The sequence below is a fragment of the Vigna umbellata genome, chromosome 4 (genome assembly GCF_029865625.1).
Source record: "Vigna umbellata cultivar VRB3 chromosome 4, Vumbellata_1.0, whole genome shotgun sequence".
In the NCBI taxonomy this organism is placed as follows: Eukaryota; Viridiplantae; Streptophyta; class Magnoliopsida; order Fabales; family Fabaceae; genus Vigna; species Vigna umbellata.
In genome coordinates this window covers 53,495,489-53,511,013 of record NC_142168.1, presented here as the reverse complement: position 1 = coordinate 53,511,013, position 15,525 = coordinate 53,495,489, and the positions used below count along the sequence as shown (strand labels likewise).

At 33.2% G+C, this 15,525-nt stretch overlaps 1 protein-coding gene and 1 long non-coding RNA gene across 3 annotated transcripts; one reads left to right on the top strand and one right to left on the bottom strand.

The window, feature by feature from the left end:
* Positions 1-1,709: 1,709 nt before the first annotated feature.
* LOC148200603 (uncharacterized) lies at positions 1,710-4,613 on the bottom strand. Its single transcript, XR_015785600.1, has 3 exons — positions 4,402-4,613; positions 4,185-4,257; positions 1,710-2,128 (listed from the first exon to the last, which is right to left on the bottom strand). It is a non-coding gene; the product is annotated as an uncharacterized LOC148200603 (long non-coding RNA).
* A 5,330-nt stretch (positions 4,614-9,943) lies between these two features.
* Positions 9,944-14,927, top strand: LOC124823916 (GATA transcription factor 8-like). 2 transcript variants are annotated; one of them, XM_047296241.2, is made up of 4 exons: positions 9,950-10,077; positions 10,432-10,480; positions 11,501-11,757; positions 13,585-14,927. In XM_047296241.2, the coding sequence occupies exons 3-4, from the start codon at positions 11,524-11,526 to the stop codon at positions 14,365-14,367; spliced, it is 1,017 nt and encodes a 338-aa protein (XP_047152197.1). In that variant the 5' UTR covers positions 9,950-10,077; positions 10,432-10,480; positions 11,501-11,523; the 3' UTR covers positions 14,368-14,927. The 2 variants fall into 2 exon arrangements, with proteins under 2 accessions (XP_047152198.1, XP_047152197.1); XM_047296242.2 differs by lacking the exon at positions 10,432-10,480 and having other exon boundaries at positions 9,944-10,077.
* Positions 14,928-15,525: the final 598 nt, after the last annotated feature.

Genomic DNA, 15,525 nt, shown 5'->3' with positions numbered 1-15,525 from the left:
CACATCAAGAAATTCACTGACTACCGAGAGGTCTACGTCAGCATCTCCTTGCTTTACTTCCATGTGTGATAGTATCAGGAAACAACATGCACCTTCTATTAGGTCTTGCCTCAACACACCAAGAGTCAGAGGTGTGTAATCCTCCTCATTGGGAAATACTAGCTTCTTCTCTCCACAATCAATGAGAATACGATTGACAGACAGCCAATCCATCCCTAGGATGACATCCAAACCCTGCAAAGGCAAACATATCAAGTTTACCTTGTACTGACGCCCCTCAACCACTACTGAACATCTAACACAAACTGTAGATGTCTTCACTATCCCAGAAGTAGGAGTAGATACAGTCAAGTCATACTGTAGCTCTCTCACTGGTAACCCCAACTCTCTAGCACAAGTCTCAGACACAAATGAGTGTGTCGCTCCAGAGTCAAACAACACCATGCAAGATCTACCACCCAATACACATGTACCGAAAATCAAATCACCTGAGCTAGCTGCTTCTGTCCCTGTCAGTGCATAAACACGTCCAGTGGCCTGAGGTCTGATGCCACCTCTGTGCTGAGATCTCCCTGCATGCTGTGGCTGGGAAGTAGCTCTCCTTCCCATAGGGCAATCACGCTCATAGTGGCCCTCCTTGTGGCATCGGTTGCACCTCCGAAAATTAGTCCTCTGGGGACATGAAGACAAGTAGTGCGAACCGCCACATCCATAGCATCTCACGCCACTCTGAGATGAGGACTGGCTCGGCTGAACGGAAGGCTGAGAAGATCCTCCAGAACTACGAGAAGAAGAAGATCTGGAGTATGGTGTCTTCCTGGAACTGGACCCGCCTCTAGACATGGCTGGTCCCCCAACCCTCAGGGGCTGGGCCTGACGGCTCGAGTATCCCTCAGCTTCTTTCTTTGTCTTCTCCATATCCCTAGCCATCTCCACAAGAGCTGGAAACTCCCTCAGACGATGACCTCTCACCAAGAGCTTGATGTCGCCACGCAACCCGTTTTCAAACTTGCGGCATTGCCACTCTTCATCCACTGTCATGGTGTTAAATCTAAGAAGATGTTTGAAGCGGTCAGTATACTCAGATACCGACATATTCCCCTGCACTAGCTCCAAAAACTCCACTTCCTTAGCATATCTAAGAGTGTCAGGGAAGTATTCCCTATAGAACTTCCTCTTAAATAAGTCCCATGTGACAGGGGTTCTAGCTCCCTCCAAGATCAACCGTGTACTGCTCCACCAGTGGCCAGCTTCCCCGGTCAACAGATATTGAGTGTAGGCCAGCTTCCTCTCATCAGGACACCCCTTAGCCTCATAGATTCTCTCCATGTCCCTAAACCAATGGTCTGCTTCATCAGGGCTACATTTCCCAGTGAATCGGGCTGGATGATGTTGGAGAAAACTCTCCAGACTCCACTCCTGGGCAGGAGTAGCAGAGGAAGAAGCACCTGGAGTGGCCCTGCCGCTAGTCAACACTTCAATGAGCTGTCTTTGAGTGTTCTCAGATGCCACTCTAGCATTCTCAGCCGACATCCTAGCAGCTTCCAGGTTTTGTAGTGCAATGGTATTCTGTTGCACCAAATTAGCATTCTGTTGCTGTAATGCTTGCAGCACCTCATTCAGCATCTGATTAGAGTCAGACGGATCGGCCTGTGGGGGAGGAGGAGGAAGCCTAGGTGCCATATTCTGTTTAAGAGCAGAGAGTAAAACAATTAGTCTTACTCAAGAATTTAGAATGCTTCCGTACAATTAAGGCACATAAGCACAAACAAAGGATGCACACACCCTACAGGTTCTTTAAGGATAAAAACTGCTCTGATACCATAAATGTGACATCCCAAAATATATAACAAAGTATATACGTAGAATGCATCAATTATAATAATAGAAACAGTTAGGAGTACGCAATAGATGGAATTAGGAGTACAGTTATCCAAGTCTGACTGGAAAACTTTAAAATATAAGTACAAGCTCATAATTCTCCAAAATACAGATCATGCTAAAATGAAGGCTAGAAGTTTTTCAAAATAAAAAGCTATTGAACATCATAGCTAGAAGAAATCCTAAGCACTAGGAGCTGGGTCTTCCTCATTCTCCAACGCTTGCTCCAAGGGTACATCATCACCTACTGCTCACATCCAAAGGATTGGATGATCATCGCAAGAGGGAAATCAAACACATGCAACACACACAAATGCAAGGGTGAGCTAGATCTCAAACAATCATACAATTCATTTTCAACCAATCTAGCATTTACCAGAATATCCATACACATAAGTCATCATAAACATAAGCATTTATTTAATAACACTCATCAAGACAAGTATCCTATCATGTTAAGACTCTAGACACGTCCGGACATAGAATGTATGTAGAGCTGGGGCGGGTTGTGCACTTGTGATGGCCTCTACTGCTTTGCAAAGCCATTGCCGAGGGGTTCCACCCGACCATACACAAGGCTAATCCGTTACCGCGGAATAGACCTCCAGTGATAGCGTCTACCCTAGGACCTCCCACTACTCCCACCACACGCGTCGATCCTCTCTAAGTGAGAATGAAAGACCGTTGGAGTGTTAGGGATAACCCCCCATATGGAAGCCTCTTACATTCATTCAATACACTAACTGATCTCACCGAGAGATCTAAATTTCCGATTTAATCCGACCATTTTAAATCTCATAATATTCCTTTTGAATCAACAATGTACATCATAAACCACTTATAATCATACACTTTCAACCAATCTGGATCACATGAAGATGCATTCATAAATTGTAACCGAAATATTTAATTAACAAAGCTTACTGGAATGAGAGAAAGCACAAAAGAAAATATCACTGGACGAACACTGTTTGGACGAGCGTCCAAAAGCCCTTGGGCGGACACTGTTTGGACGAACGTCCTAACACCATTGGACGAACTACTTGGACGAGCGCCCAAAAGTCCTTGGACGGACCCTGTTTGGACGAACGTCCTAACCGCTTGGACGAACTGCTTGGACGAGCGCCCAAAAGTCCTTGGACGGACCCTGTTGGACGAACGTCCTAACATCTTGGACGATCCCTATTTGGACGAACGCCAAAAGCACTTGGACGAACCCAATTTGGACGAACGCTGTTATAACTAGGACGAACGCTTCAATATCAAGCCTCATCATGACCGAACGCTAACTGATTACTAACACCGGCTCAAGGACGAACGCTAATCCCCCAACATTTGACCGAACGTCCCCAGACAAGGACGAACGCTAATCACACCAACCTTTGACCGAACGTCCCCAGACAAGGACGAACGCTAATCACACCAACCTTTGACCGAACGTCCCCAGACAAGGACGAACGCTAATCACTCCAACCTTTGACCGAACGTCCCCAGACAAGGACGAACGCTAATCACTAACACATTCCCATGGACGAACGCTATTACTATCATCTCCTAAGACCGAACGTTCATCCAACCAACATTTGACCGAACGTCACTCAGCACATGCATGGCCGAGCGTTCAGCTCCGCCATGGACGAACGCTCAGTTTGCGCGTTCTGCAGAATTTAATTCTGCAGAATTCTCAGAACTCTGCAGAATGGTAACAGAACCTCCCTTAACCATTTCTAACCACTTTTCCCAACTTCTTAGACTCTTAATTCTCATTTTAGACTTAATTAAACTTATCCAAATGATTCTAAACATTTCTACCACCATTTTTAAGTGATTAAAGTTCACTTTCAGCATCCAAAACACTAATTTCAACAACTTAGGGACCCAAATTCGATTCCACTACTTGGAACCTGTTTTCAACTACTGTTATGCTTCTAACAAGTCACAATGGACTTGTCTAGGCTGCCCAAACAGTCCAGGAACACTGCAGCCTTCATTTACTCAAAATCCCTACCTCACTTCCTCTAAAATGACCAAAAAGTGACCCTAAGACACTTGATTTTCCTTCCTATCAACACCATAACAAATTTTACACACCAAAACAGTTCCAACATACATAATTCATCACTCAAAATCATCCCAAACAGTTCACATCCATCAATCACCACATTCACGTAGCACTCACACTTTCATACATGCATTTCAAGTTAGCAAAATTCAAAATTTTGCTTCCAACAACATACCAATTTGAAAATCATTATGTAATCACGTCATACAGTAAAATCAAAAAGAGAACTAGCTCCCCTTACCTCTAGTGTAGACAACCAAGCTCAAGTAGAAACCCTAGACCACTTGCTTGCACTTTCAAAAGGTTAGAATCACCTATAAATCATCAATTGATGATAGAAAACGAATCTTAGCACCAAATAGAAGCTAGATTATGGAAGAAAACGAAATGGGTTGCATGCACCAAGTTCAATCACATGCTTACAACCCTAGGGCACATGAGAAAGGGGGTTTTCTTACCGGTTCAGATTTGGGAAAATTGACCGACTAAGAGCAACACCCGCTACTTTGTGATCGTTGGGGCAGCACCTAATCAAGATTTTAATGGTTCAGTGTGAAGGATGGAAAGGGAGAAGATGTAGGAGGAGGAGAGAGCTTGCTGGAAGGGGAATGGTTTCTCAGACAAGAGGAATGAGTTAAAACCCACTGTTTCCAAACTAATGTAATTTTATTTTAAAGTACTCAACCTCTCATCCTTTGCCACTTGTCATCCCCTTTTTGCTGACTCAAATCCAAGTCCTTACATATGTTAATATAATAAAAAATTAAATACACTTATATTTACTTTTTTGGTTAGTATAATTAGATTGAATTAGTTTTTAAATTAGCCTTTTTCTACGTAAATAATTTTAATGCAATATATTATTGATTATTCGGCTTCTCTTACACAGTAAAATTTATATTTTAAAATATTAAATACTTTATCTTTTATTTAGTACCATTTTCTATAAGATAAAAAAACACCATAAGAGAATTCATGTAAAATATAGAATAAATATGTTATTCTTATAAGATATGGATGAAAAAGAGCTAATTTTTGTTTTTGTATATTTTTTTTAAAATTCCTTTAAAGTAATATTAGTGTAAGAGAGATATTTTTGTCTTCATATTTGTTTTAAAGTTAATATAGGTGTTTATATAAAAAAATAATGAATGGTTTGTAGTATATTGTATTATTGAAAAATGTTAATAATTTGTACTTGTGCATTGTGTAGTTAAAATGCGTGTGGAATCACTTTTATCTGAATTCTTTTTAATTTTAAAATATGACTAAAAATAAAACAAAAAATTGAAATATGTACAGGAAATAAATAAATCTTTTATATTATAGATTGTAGGTATAATTATTTTAATTTAATTTTACCTTAACCCTCATCTAATCCAATGGCTTGGGCCCTGCCAATAATATTCAATAATGGGGCCATCATAGTACATCTAATAAATTCCAAGCTTGTGAATTCCGAACAAGCCCATTATAGGCAAGAGAAACTATAACTTACTGTAGTAAAAAAAACTCAAATAATATTAATAATAATATAATAATTATTATTATTCTTACTATTATTATTAATAAAAAATAATAAAAAATATAATTTTAGCTTTTTATTTTTAATTCTTATTGAATTTTCAACTATTTACTTTATAAAATGTTCATTGTTAGATTTTTTATCAAATAATGTTAATTAATGATGTGACAATCTATAAACTTATCATTTTAATTTAATGGATTAGTTTTGTCTATTCTTTTTAATTACCTCTTTAAAACAATTTTATATGGTTATTCAATTACAAACTACAATGTATGAAAAATTAGTTGGCTTTTATGACAACTAAAATCAATTTATTGAAACATTATTTCCGAACTTTAAGTAAATTCAAAATAACTATCAGGATGTAAAACTATTATTTGAATTTGACTGTTCGTTGTCAATTTCATTTAGAAAAAAAAGTTTAATGTTTATTACATAGGTCATACACGTTTTTAAGCTTTAGACTAAAACAATTTTTTTTTCTTACTTTATAAATCAAGGGAGTAATTTGAAAATGTTATACCTTCTTAAATCCAAATTAATTTCAATCCAAAATCAATTAACTTTTTTTATGTAATTTTAAATAATAAAACTCTTATAAATATGTTATATATTTTATTTATTATTTTTTCCTTTTTTTATGTTTTAAGAAAATATTCTTCTTTTACTTAAATAAAAATTAAAATAATTAGTTACATATTAATTAAGAAGGTTAGTTCAGGTACTTTCAATCACGTTTGTATTAGAAATTATCATTATATCAGTTATTAATTTTTTAAGTTTTGTTTAAGTATTCTGTAATTTGATTTTTTTCATTTCACATCATAATTACTATATCATAATTAGTATTAAAACACTTGCATATTATTTAAATGTGTTAGAATGATTTGATTATTTAAAATTATAAAATAGTCTATTAATATTAAGTTTATGATTAAGAACATAATTATTAGGAAAGAGTTGTTGTGTAAATATTCTAAATAATATTTTAATTTAACGAGAATTTGAATTATTTAAATTTGAAATATGACTAGACTAATTGTTAAATGGGTTATGGTAGAGAATGTAATGTATTAGGGTTTTGTTTTCTCTTAATCGTTGTAAGAAAATATAATAAAAGTAGTGTATAAGATCTTCTACGTTTGGAATATCACAAACTCACAGTTAATCTTAATATTTACATGATTCTTAATAACACACTCCTTAAACTTTCACATTTATGAGTTTATTCAAAATTAATATGTGATTGTATTATCCATTCAAAATATCTATGTATAAAAGCATGTATTAGACACAATTATTATTTCTTAATATTTTCCTAATTATTACTTTAATATTCTGATTTCAATTCACTATTAAATAACTATTTTTCCTAAATTATTTTCATTTTTGTTTTTCTCTTTTCACTCTTAAAAAATTATTTAAATAATCAGTTAAAAAAATTCAATGAAAAAATAAAAACAAATATCAACAAACTATAACTACAAGGATAAAAATAACATTTAGAAAAATGACAAAGATATATATAAAAGATAAAAGTAACAACACCAAATAAAAAACTTAATCGATGAATTATAAATAAAATGATGAAAGCAACATGTACAAATAAAAAATAAATATAAAAAACTGTTTTCGGAGTATAAAAAAATAAATATAAAAAACTTTTTTCGGAGTATAAAAAGTGAATTGAATCAAGGGTAAGGATAAACTTAGTTTATTATTGTGATAAAAAAAACTAGAGATCACAACCAATCGAATCGGGTCAGATACGGATTGTGTTTATCTATAACCTGACTAGCAAAATGAAACTTTCATTTATAATTCGTCATTGGGTGTTGCTCCCTCCACTACACCTTTCTCTCTCCACCTCTCCTTTACTATTTTGTCCCTCAGTAAAATTTTATTTTTAGGGTTATTATTTTTAATTTTATCCATTCACAACCTATTTCACTAATAACCTATTCTAGTCTCGTACATGAGTAAAATACTTTTCTTTCATTTTAATATTATATTTCTTCCTCTTTTTCTTTCATTGTGAGATACTACAAGTTGCAAAGGTTGGTGGTGGTGGAAAGAATTATCAAGCAATATCCCTCTCGTGGTGCAGTATCGCTCTCGTGGTGCAGTGCGTGGAGTGGTGCAGTGCAGTATTCGAATAAACCTTGAAATAAAACCCTAAAATAAAAAACATAACCAAACGGAGGTGACATCCTTCAACAGATGTCAACATCCTTCAACGGATGTCAACATCCGTTTAAGGAAAAACGGATGTCGACATCCGTTTTACCTTAAACGGATGTTGACATCCGTTGAAGATACCTCCGTTTAAATGTTACTTTTTTTATTTTAGAGTTTGTTTTATTAGGGTTGATGTATACTTTCTCAAGCTGGTTGATGCTCTGGACGCTCCTCGATGTTCCTCCACACCACGGCGGCGACGCTCCTTCATATCACGGCGGCAATGGAAGCTTTCAAACCAAAAAAAAAAAACTGGGAAGAAAAAGGAATGGAAGTGCGGGAGGTGGGGAGGTGAAACGAAAATGGGGAAAGAGGAAGATAGTTCCGTGGGTGCGTGCTGGGAAAGTAAAATTAGGGTTTCAAATTATTTAAAATAGGGTAAAAGTAAAAATCTTTTTAATTTAAGGATATAATTGTATTTAAAATAATGTGGGAAGGTGGAGGAAATATAGGGTGGTGGTGGAGGGAGCAACACCCTTCCTCATTTACTCGCATAGGTATTTATTTCAAAAAAATATGTGAATATTTGAGAACCAACGAGCACATGTGAATATCCGCAAATATTAAAAAATATACATTTTATACATTTATAAAATAAAATTAAAAAAATTATATAAAATTTAATATAAATAAAATAAAATATAAACTAAAATTTAATTTAATCTAATAAAATATAAATTAATTTTATTTTAAATTAAATTAAATATAATTTTTTTTTGTGAGTAACATATACTCGCGGGTCGAATAGTATAATACTACACCCGATATGTTTATAAGAAAGTATTAAAATATCCGCTACTCAACCCATATATAGTAAATATATACGGGTACCAACTATTCGTCGCGAATTTTATCTATAAATATTCGTAGACGCGAATTATTTTGTCATTCCTAATCACGAGGAAGAGTTAAAAAAAGACATTGTTGAGAATAGAAAAAAACTTGATCAAGATAAAAAAAAAACATTAAGAAAAAACCTGTCAAAGAAAAAAAAACATCAAGAAAAAAACAACCTAGACATGGGTTAAAACTAAATCAATTAGAGAAGATTAAGTGAATAATTTAAATCAATTATTTCGTAATTTTCTTTTATTTTTGTTACCAAGTAATTGTCATTTATAAAAAAAGAAAAATATAAATAGATATTTCAATATAAACAAAAGGTGACAAATTAGAGGTACAATTTCAATTGTGAGAATGTTACGAATAGAAAAATGATAAATCCAGTGTTTTACAATAATAGATCACCGTTTTCATTAATTTACTTTATAAGCTATTATTCTGTTATTATAATTTATTTTCCTTCAATTTATATTTATGCAAATCCTTCATCTTCATTCCCTTCTTCATCTATCACTCTTCATTTTCTTTATTTTTTTTCATCCACCATCCCACTATTGAAAAATAACAAAAACACTAAAAATATAATTATTGAGAAAATTAAGTAAAATAATTTAAAGTTTTTTCTGACTTTAATTCATAATATCAAATAAATCGTTTGTCAAATTTTCTTTATCCAAATATGTATAAACACTTAAAAAAAAATTAAAAAACTTTACTAATTCACTATAAACAAATCTGCTTAGAGTACATTGAATTCACTAAGTAACATTATAAAAAATTATAAAAAATATCAAATCCAAACTCTCAATAAACCAAATTATGAATAAAAAATAAAAGTAACATGTTCTTAACTATAAAATGAAATAATAAAATATTTATAACACAGGATATTTTATACATTTAATGCAACAATTCTTGTGATAAAAAATAATTTTAAATTTTAGAAAGTATTTAAACTTAATTGAAACATTTAATTTTAGTAGTCCTAACCTAAAAGTAATATATTTGATAAATGAATTTGCAACGGCAGAAAAAGGTATTGGCGTTTCTATGAAAAAGGGTGAAAAGTAGGTTTCTGTGCAAAAAAAAGGTGAAAAAGTAAACAGTTATGGTTGTTTTGAGGGTGAAAAGAGTTGAAGCTTGTTTGGGTGGTGTGAATAATATCCGTGAATGTGGTGTGTAGGCATGGGACCCGTGTGCAATCAGAAGAGGAGAGAAACTCAAACACAAACCAAAATCAAAATCAAAAAATAAACATAAAAGAAACTGAGAATACTTCAACATCACGACACTGTCCCATGGTAAAAGACAGCTAGCAACGAACGCGGAGCATCACCTAACGTTGTTTGTTGCCCATCACTTTTTTTTTTTTTTTTTTTCAATTTCTTAGTTCTCACCACTCTTTTAAACCTTCTTCACTCTCCTCTCTCTCTTTTCAAAACCTTTCTCTTTCTTCTCTCTCTCACATTCTAGTCTAGTTTTCTTTGCAATGGAGACGGGTTTCTAATCTTCTTCTTCTTCTCTGGTTTGTCTTTGCTCTTCTCATTTGAATTCATCTTATTTTTGTTGAAAATTGTAATGATCTCTTTTCTATTTCAAATATTTACTTTTTAATGAAATGTAGATTTTGATATCAAACTACACCATCATCTTCAATTATGTACTCGTTTCTGTACTTGCAATAACTTTTCCTTTTTCGATTCTCTAGTTTCAAATATTTTATTTTAATTTTATAATTATCCTTTTTCTTTGTCTTTATTGACAAATCTGGGTGACGAAATTATAGACTATATCATGTTGACACCGTGGAGAGTAAATAAAGAATTTTTTTTTTCATTTTATAATGTGTTTTCTTTTACTGGTTTTTTTGTTTGTCCAGGTTTGGATTTTGAAATTATTCACACATTGTTGATAACTTTATTGTAAAGGTAAGGTTTTGTTCTACTTGTTCTCCTTCAATTTTTATAAAATTGGCTTAAATTTTTCTAAAGGGCTATGAAAATTGAATGTATACATTTCGATAATGTCAAAGAGTGGAACATATTTGGTACCAGCTATTACGCATGCCAAGTGTTTGCTGAAATGACACAATTTTTTATCTCATTTTTGTTTCAAGAGAAAAAAAAAAGAGCATGGTGCATTTGCATTGAAGTAATTTTGAAAGCTTTATTACTAAAACTTACCCAAAGAATAAATAAATTTCTTATCTAAGGTTTTTAATTCTTATGAATTTTGATGAAATTATATTTGATGATATTCAAAATTAAGAAAACCCCCACCATTTTTGTTTTACTTTTTTTTCTGTAATTTCCAAAACTGGAAATCTTTAAAGTTTAAGAAACCAATATGGTATAAATTTTATCCCAGATTTCATTTCTCAAATAACAATAAAACAATTAAAAGTAATACTATATTTAAAAAGGAGTTTTAATATGTATTGTAAGCATAAATTATTTTTCTTAAAGTTTGTTTATAAAATAAAAAGTCACACTTGACAGACTTTTCTTTATAACAGCACCGGCATATAAGAATCCTTACATGAAAAGTAAAATGTCTATATTTCAATAATATATTTATTAAATTTTTTTTATCAATGTTATATATTTATGAAAACTTTATCCATTTCCATTTCAATAATGGTTATATCAAATATATATAATATATATATATATATATATATATATATATATTTTTTTTTTTTTTTTATGTATATGAAAAACACAGAAGTTATATGATAAGTGCTAAGATATGTTCTTTCTCTTTCATGGTGAACATCCTCCATCTTTCAGTAGGTCCCACGACATGGGTACTAACTCCTACTAATAACCTATTTCGAACATTCACACTCATTCATCCTTCAAACAAACACAACCTTAAAAGCAGATAAAAAACGCTCTGTTCCTTTAATTTCTCTTCATTTTCTACTCTCATTTTTTCTTTTTTCACAGGAAGGAAAAAAAGAGAAAAAAAAATGATCGAAAACTTCATTGACGACATTGATTGCGGCAGCTTCTTCGACCACATAGATGACCTCCTCGAATTCCCTGCTGAAGAAACATCAGCTGTCACTGACACTACTGTTGTTACACCGGTTGCTCCTCCTCCGACAAACTTCTGGTCCACAGAATCTGACTCGCTGCATGCCACCAATACGGTGTTTTCCGGCAATACTGTGCCGGACCTCTCGACAGAACTCTCTGTTCCGGTGAGATTCCAAACTCTTCTGACATCTCATTCGTCCATGTGTGTACTGAAAAAGCGGTCACGTGTTTCGTGAACCAGTTGCGTGTAGTTTCATCAAGGCTCCTGGTTTTGGTGGTGTTTTTATTACATGTCTGTTACCCTGCATAATTGTATGAAAAATTGGTTCTACTAGCTGTGATTCTCTGCATAGTACAGGTTTTTTTGTTCAATTCTTTTTCTCTATTTTCAATACTCCAAACTTAGCCTTAATTTCGATTTTGGGGTTACAGAGTTTCACACGTTTCAGTCAAGGAATCCCTAATTTCTAAACAGTTTCATTTTTCAATATCATTAATTAAAAATACTTTATTTTTTTTTTATTTTAACAACTTTTAATAGAAAAAATTTTACTTGTAAATTTTAACCATTTAGATTGTATTTAAAACAACTTTTAGTAAACTTATTTTGTTTCTTAAATTTTAATACCTTTGGATAAATTATTTGACTGTAATAAATAAAAACCATCACTTCTAAAGTAATTAAATTAATATTTACGTAGTACTTTTTCAAAGTTACATCTCTCGTTCAAACATATTAAATGCAAAGTTAATATATTGAAAAAACGTAAAATACATTTAATACTTATACAAAGGAAATTGGTGTAGTTGGTATAAATTTTGAATTTGAATTATTTAATTTAGAAAAAAAAAATAGATGACATGTAATAGGGTATCTTTTGGTATATTTTTATACGTATTATATAAAGTTAATAAATTTATTATATGAAAATATAATTAGTATTAGGGTGCAAAATATTTTTCCTGTTTGTATTATTATTTTCTTTTCACATACACACATCTAAATAATATTCTATCAAAACTAATAAAAGTTATCTTTCTATTTCTTTTTTTCCTTTGAAAACTTTAATTATTTTTTAGAATATTTAATTTTCACCGACAAATAACTTAATCACATTATTCTCAAATATAATTTTGGATTTGGAAGGTTGCATTGGGGAGTTGAACAAATTTCCAAAATATTCTTAGGAAAGGGTAGTTTGGTCATTTATGGATACTTGATTGTGTCGGTGAGAAACAAGAGCACATCATCCACTTCAATGGTGGGGTTGGGTTGGCTAAATTATTATGAATATCATTATTGACAGTCACGTGACTTAGCATGTGAGGCCATAATGGCTATTTACAAAGGTTGTCACACTCTTCATAGTAGTAGCACACCTCATGCTTCATCCGGAAATCTGAGTTGGTCAAAATCTGTTAACATGTCTAACATGGAATAAATTAATCAAAATTTACTCCATGTTCTCCTCTTTTGTTGACTTTACATTATACTTTTTTTCTTTTCAGTTTCTTATGCAATTATATGAATAGAGAAGTCAGCAATGTCAAAATATTACTTTTAAGATTATTTTATCCGTAGTTTTTTTTAATTAGTGTAAAATCTATGAAAAAATGTATTTAGTGAAAAACAGTATTGAGTTTTTAAAGTTTTTTTAGAATGAAAGAATTAATTAATGATAAATCTCGTAACACGATGATGAATTTGATTATTGAATCATTTCTTATAAATATATTTATTTAATTTTTATTTGTATTTTTTTTATATATGTAATATAATTTTATCATAGATTTAATACTTTCATGATTTTTTTTTGTTTTTTTAATAAAATTTTCATATAATAACTATGAAGACTGATATGAGAAAATTATACCTTCTCTATTTCATCATAATTAGTGGAGTTTAATTTAAATATATTGAGCAATTGTAATTTCTCATTTCTCATTGAGGGAATGATTAAACAAATAGCCTTACATTGTTCTTATTCCAGTTTGAAGACATTGAACAATTGGAATGGCTGTCAAATTTTGTTGAGGACTCTTTCTCTGGTGGGAGTCTCACCATGCAGCAAGAGCAGCCACAATGCAGCAACAAGGAGGAGAGAACTCATGCTCAATTCCAGACAGCAAGTCCAGTCTCTGTCCTTGAAAGCAGCACTTTTTACTCTGGAATGAAGGCTGCCTCTCGTAACGCAGAGATTTACATCCCTGTACCATGTGGACGTGCACGCAGCAAGCGTCCACGTCCTGCAGCCTTCAATCCCTATCCAGTCATGCAGCTCATCTCGCCAGCGTCTTCCACCGGCGAGAACACACAGCCCATCACTACCACCTCCAAAACCTCCTCAGACTCTGAGAATTTTGCTGAGTCCACCATCAAGCCACCAAAACAGGCTTCTGGTGAGCACAAGAAGAAAAAGAAGATCAAAGTGACTTTCTCAGGTGGTGAAGACCACAATGCTGCAGCATCACAGGCAGTGAGAAAATGTGTCCACTGTGAGATAACCAAGACACCACAGTGGAGGGCAGGGCCAATGGGGCCAAAAACACTCTGCAATGCTTGTGGCGTGCGCTACAAGTCAGGGCGCCTCTTCCCCGAATACCGGCCGGCTGCCAGTCCGACGTTCTGTGCAGCTGTGCACTCCAACTCCCACAAGAAGGTCCTTGAAATGAGAAACAAGACAGGCCCCAAATCTGGTTTTGCAGCTGATTCAGCTTCCTCACCAGAACTTATTCCAAACACTAACAGCAGCCTTTCCCTGGAATACATGTGACAGGAATGATCCTAGTAGTTGAAGGTTCTCTGATTCTCTTTCAATTCCTCTCTTGAGTCGTCGTCGTCGTCGTCATCATGTCTTATACAAGGCTTTGAATTGCATTCTGCAAACTGCAGTAGTAAGGTTTTTTTATAGGTATCTGCAACTGCACTGTGGTTGCTGTTGTTACTGCATTAGCCATATTTGTCCACAATTTTGATGCATGACAACCACAAGTTTAAACCTTAGTCTTGTGATGCTTCTTATTTTTCGTTTATTTTCTGATTGGGTTTTGTACAGGGCTGGAATTGGATGATAGGAGAATAGAATATGCTCATAAGTTAGCTATATTTAGAAGAGGGTTGTAATGAGAACTGAGGAAGAAGTGATATAGAGATGAGAGTCATTAGTGTTAGCCATTTAGGCTAGTAATCGTAGCAGTACTCAGCAGGGTCATAGAACTGGGTGTTATTTTACTTCATTTATTTTTGCTTCCAACCACCTTTCTATGTAGCAATTCTTTTTGCAGTTCATTTGTAGTCAAACTTATGAGTTGAGTCAGAAAGGAACTTTTGGAATTTGCCTTCTTTTTATTGTTTGTGTTGGGAATATTCTTTCCTAATATCTGCAAGTTATGTTCTTGACCAGTTCTTCAAAATGCAGTTTGTTTTAAGTATAAGAATATTCATCTTGGTCTGTTCCGACTTTAGTATCAGATTCTCCCCAAGTTTTCTGTTGAGCAAACCCTGCAAGCACCCATGGTTGCAATATTGGTACCAACACTCCCACCACATGAATTAGTTCCCTTTTTTCAACTGTTTCTGGTTCTTGTGCTGTCATTACCATTTACAAGTCTAAATCTTGAAATAATTTGTATCAAATCATGTTTCGTTTAAGGAGATTAATTGTTTTCATGCAAGTGAAAGAAAACCTTAATTATAACAATTACTAAGTACATATATATCTAATAGTTTCGTATTGTTGAAGAGTTAAGATCAAAATAATTTAAATACTTATTTTATAATTAGTCATTATATATCTTTTTTTACGTACGATAGTCTTGTATCGTTTAAAAATCAAAATAAAAAAAATTTAAATACACATTTCTTATTCAACTCTCTAAAAGTTCTCTAATGCAAAGTTGTTGAATGTGAAAGAGTAGCCACAAAAGGCAAC

What these genes read in the sequence shown, in the direction of transcription:
- LOC124823916 (XM_047296242.2), top strand. Translation starts at nt 11,524, where the DNA reads ATGATCGAAAACTTCATTGACGACATTGATTGCGGCAGCTTCTTCGAC. An exon ending in CGACAGAACTCTCTGTTCCG is followed by an intron (nt 11,758 to 13,584) that starts GTGAGATTCCAA and finishes TTCTTATTCCAG; the next exon opens with TTTGAAGACATTGAACAATT.